The 4,219-nt window shown below is 37.8% G+C and overlaps 1 protein-coding gene across 1 annotated transcript; it reads left to right on the top strand.

Annotated features, from left to right (window-relative positions):
- Positions 1 to 447: 447 nt before the first annotated feature.
- Positions 448 to 2,819, top strand: LOC120286523 (protein SIEVE ELEMENT OCCLUSION B-like). Its single transcript, XM_039298798.1, has 2 exons — positions 448 to 889; positions 2,014 to 2,819. Exons 1-2 carry the CDS (start codon positions 467 to 469, stop codon positions 2,557 to 2,559), a joined length of 969 nt encoding a protein of 322 aa, XP_039154732.1. The 5' UTR covers positions 448 to 466; the 3' UTR covers positions 2,560 to 2,819.
- Positions 2,820 to 4,219: the final 1,400 nt, after the last annotated feature.

Raw genomic sequence — 4,219 nt, 5'->3', positions numbered from 1 at the left:
AAGTTGTCCATCTTCTCCAGATTCCTTTTTGTGCGGGCAGATTATTTTCGTCAGATCCATATATCGAACAAAAGTACTTAATTTTAAGGCGATTTACGTTATGCAGAGGAGAAACTTCTATACAAGAAGATCAGAAATCTTTACAGATCTCGTGCTGACATTGCTGCGTTTATTGCTGAGTTTATGGCCCTACTGTGCTGCAACGGGGAGGATCCACCTACAGTTACTCAAGGTTTCGAGAAGACACTGGTTAGCTTCTCAGTCCCTATAATCTTCACTGACTTTGATTACCTGTCATTATGGTATACCAATGTCAGGAGAAGGGAATGCATATCAACTTACCAACAATTGACTACGTTTGAAAATTTCTAGATAGTTTGTAGGCATTCAAAATGCAATAATAAGAGCATGGTTTGATAACTACGTGTTATAGGCTAAGGTGGAGCAGTTGCAGAAGAAGAAAGTGATGCTGCTTATTTCGGACTTGACTTTGTTGGACGACGATATATTTACCCTTAACAGCATCTACACTGTTGAATTCCAAACCTACTACGAAATTATGTGGGTTCCTATTGCGGATGTAAAAGATGATGAACAGTTCCAAAAGAAGAGATCGAAGATGCCCTGGTACTCGTCCAAATCCGTTGTCAGCAAGGCAGCAGCAAGATTCATCAAGAAGTATTGGCCATTTAAGCAGCAGACTAAGGTTGTCGTGTTGAACCAAGAGGGGGAGGTGGTGAATAAGGATGCAATGACTATGATACGCCTTTGGCGAGCTGAAGCCTTTCCATTCACGCCGGAGAGGGGCTGCGAGCTCTGGGACAAGCACAGTAGCAACTGGCTCAAGCTTTTGGTGGAAACCACGGTCTCCCAATCTATGTCACAAAGCGTAAGTTACAAATGCAGTGTGGTTTCGATTATCTGGGCCATATTTTCATCATCCATCCCTCGTTGGAAGGACCTTCTTCCTACAAGGCTTCTAAGTAGTACCTCACAAATCTAGACATGTCACTCAAATTTATTTCTAGTTGGGTCTACATTTAGGCTACATTTGATCGTTTGAAATTCTAATTGGGATAGGACCGAATAAGATGTAATATAAAATTCATGAATTTTATTATATCATATGCACTATATGGTGATCACAATAGTAAAGTCGATAATTCATATCATATTATGTATATTGTTCGATATAAACAACTATATTAGTATAAATGAACCAAAAACTTTACATTTAGAGATAACAAAAATCTCTCGCAACATTGTTGCTTACTTTATTTTTTTTTACTTTTTTTTTTTTTTCCATCATTCTCTAATAAAATAATATTAAATAGTAAACTCCATTAATATTCATAAAATATGTAATAAATATTAATATATGAATTTATAATATAAGATAAAATTAAATTTGAATATATAAATAAAAATAAGATTAAATTAAAAAAAATAAATTGTTATTATTTTGTTATTTTGATTTACTTACATTAGAAGTTAAGTATTATTTATATTGAAATATTTTGTTAATTTTAAGAAGTTTGTTATTCGAGAAAATAACTTTTCTATCATGAATATTAAAAATCCTATCAATCTTTATCACATCTCCTCCATGCGATAATTTTATCAAACCTATGTCTCCCTAATATTTGACTTTATCTTGTTTTAAGCAAGCACCAAATGCATAATAAAGTAAATTTTATCATATCTTGAATTTTATTCAAACTGCCAAACGCAACATTATGTTATAACAATCAAAGTCTAGTTAGAGATCTCTTGCAAACAAGGATGAAGGAAGGCACGGCCTCTGTTCTAATTTCTGTCTTACACGATTATATGAGGGCTAAGTCTTTGACACGCTCGGCCAAGCACATACTTGCACATGATGGATTTTGCTTCTCCCCTCCCCATGGTTTTTTCCACAAGAATTTCCACATAAATCTGGTGTTCTTTTATTGTTCTAAGTTTCAATGTCATTTTAGTTTCCACATTCGTTATGACATATTGATTGTTCGCCAGTGGGAAACGAAGCAGCTTATTTTCTTGTACTGCTCGGCTGAAGATTCCAAGACTGTCGAGCAGATTGATGACGTCCTGAAAAGTAAATGTGACACCTTCAAATTCACGTACTCAAACGTCAAGACCAAGAGAAAGCAATTCCTATCCTGCCTCAAGAACTGCATATCCTGGAAGATGCAGGTGAATAAGGGGATGACCGATTCCCAGACGCTGCAGCTGCTCGAGCTCTACAACAGGTACAAGCAGCAAAGCGGGTTCGCCATCGTCACGAGGGGGTCGAGCGTGCTCGTCAACACTAGTCTCTCGGATCTCTGCAAAGTTCTGTCGGAACACACACAGTGGATCACTAAGAAGACTACCAGAGACAATTTTGACACCCACTTCCAAGAGTACTACAAGAAGGTCATTGTCATGCCAAAATACTCACACTTCTCCATCCCTATCATGGACGGCGACATACCGGAGTGCATCAAGTGCCCCATTGGCGATTGCGGTCGAGACATGGAGATCATAGTCACCTTCAAGTGCTGCCACGATAAGCATTGACCAGCCAATAAGGCCATCGAGCCCAAAGCCATCGTTTGGCTCTCCAGGATAAACACGGACTGCTCAGCTAAGTCGCGTTTTCACGTCGTTTCTTTCCTTTCCAGTTTGATGTGGCTTTCCATTACGTGTGGTTGGATTATGTAACAAGGCTGTGCGCGTGGTGCGCACACCTCGATTTACCGCGCTTGCGGACAACGTGTGCAATGAATAAAAGATTTTTATCATTTTTAACAGGGTTGTGTGTGTAATGTGTAAAACTCGATGTACTCTGCATGCAAACACTATGCTACAAATAAAAGTTTTCATGATCTTATTAAGATTCACTATCAGTTACAATCTTGAGATGTACAAAATAAGACTTTCATATTAAAATAGTTTGTTATCATAAAAGAGGTGTCTCGTGGTTAAGAGAAAACATGAATCCTTGTTAAGAGAATGCGTAACTCTTGGTTATGAAATAGGTGACTCTTGCTCCTAAAAGAAAATTATCAGTACTTATAAAAGAAAGTTATTCTTCACATGAAGAGTGGTGATGGTTAAAGATAAGGTTCATATTCCAAAGAAATGTATTGATTAATTGTCTGTGAATAGATACAATTAATATATTTTTATAATAATTACTACTTTTTATAGATGTTTCTTTTTTAGAATTTTCCATACAAACAACTTTAACACATTTGATGTGAAATTCCAAAAGAGAAAATTGAGTATTGCTAAACTCGTTTCTCTATGGCTTTGATGTATCTCCAGAGGTATATGTGTTCTAAACCTGCTACAATAATAGTAGGGCAAATAATACCTCAAGGACAATGATCATCATCACACATCGAAGCATCAATAATCTATTACTATTTCTCTATCTTCATCAATAATCAAATTCCGTCAACAACCGCAACACCCAATTGGGAGATCGGTAGTGACTCCGAGCCCAAATTGAGTGCACCCTGTGCATTAGGCTCTGCGTACCCAATTGGATGGATCATGTAGTGAGGCCCTAAACCCACGTGATCCAACGGATCGCCTGCGCTCGGCCTATATACTCCATCAATGCAGCCAATAATTTACCATGTGAGAGAGGACAATTAAGGCGTTAGAGCTCTGTACTGTCTCTAGTGTTTGGGAAGAGTGTCAAACATGTACTAAATAGAAGTCCTTTCTTAAGTTTAAGTGTATTGATTATCGGTTCAACGCTTATCTTCTTGTTAGTGTGTAATAATGCGTCATCCTATGGAGAGGTTTCTATTTCAGTCGCGAAAGAAAATGTGAGCTGTCTAATTTCATCCTTCACATTTTATAGTATTTCAATAAACAGCACTCGGAGTAGGTCCCGCTCCGATGGGGCAAGGATGGACTCACTTAACGAACGGTTGATACTTCATTGACACCTTAAACGGAACATTCGAACAGTGAGGTAGGTGATATAGCTAGTATAAGTACCTAGAGGGGGGTGAATAGGTATAACGAGTAATTTCTAATGATTATCGCACAATACTAGACAGTTGATATAGATGAGACAACTTTTCCTTGTCAACAAACAAACAACGATCAAAGTAAGATTGAGAGTAGGGAAGAGAAAGTTGAACACGAGGTTTATAGTGGTTCGGCTTATTTCAAGCCTACGTCCACTCTTCTGCACTGACAGCCCACTGGCTGGATTTCA

This window comes from Eucalyptus grandis, chromosome 8, assembly GCF_016545825.1.
Source record: "Eucalyptus grandis isolate ANBG69807.140 chromosome 8, ASM1654582v1, whole genome shotgun sequence".
NCBI lineage: Eukaryota > Viridiplantae > Streptophyta > Magnoliopsida > Myrtales > Myrtaceae > Eucalyptus > Eucalyptus grandis.
Note: the sequence above shows the minus strand (reverse complement) of the source record. Positions and strands in the feature narration are given on the sequence as shown.

Bases quoted from the DNA above. Each gene is read 5' to 3' on its own strand.
- LOC120286523 (XM_039298798.1), top strand. From the start codon at position 467: ATGCTGCTTATTTCGGACTTGACTTTGTTGGACGACGATATATTTACC. The intron at 890-2,013 runs GTAAGTTACAAA...ATTGTTCGCCAG, and splicing joins CCCAATCTATGTCACAAAGC to TGGGAAACGAAGCAGCTTAT.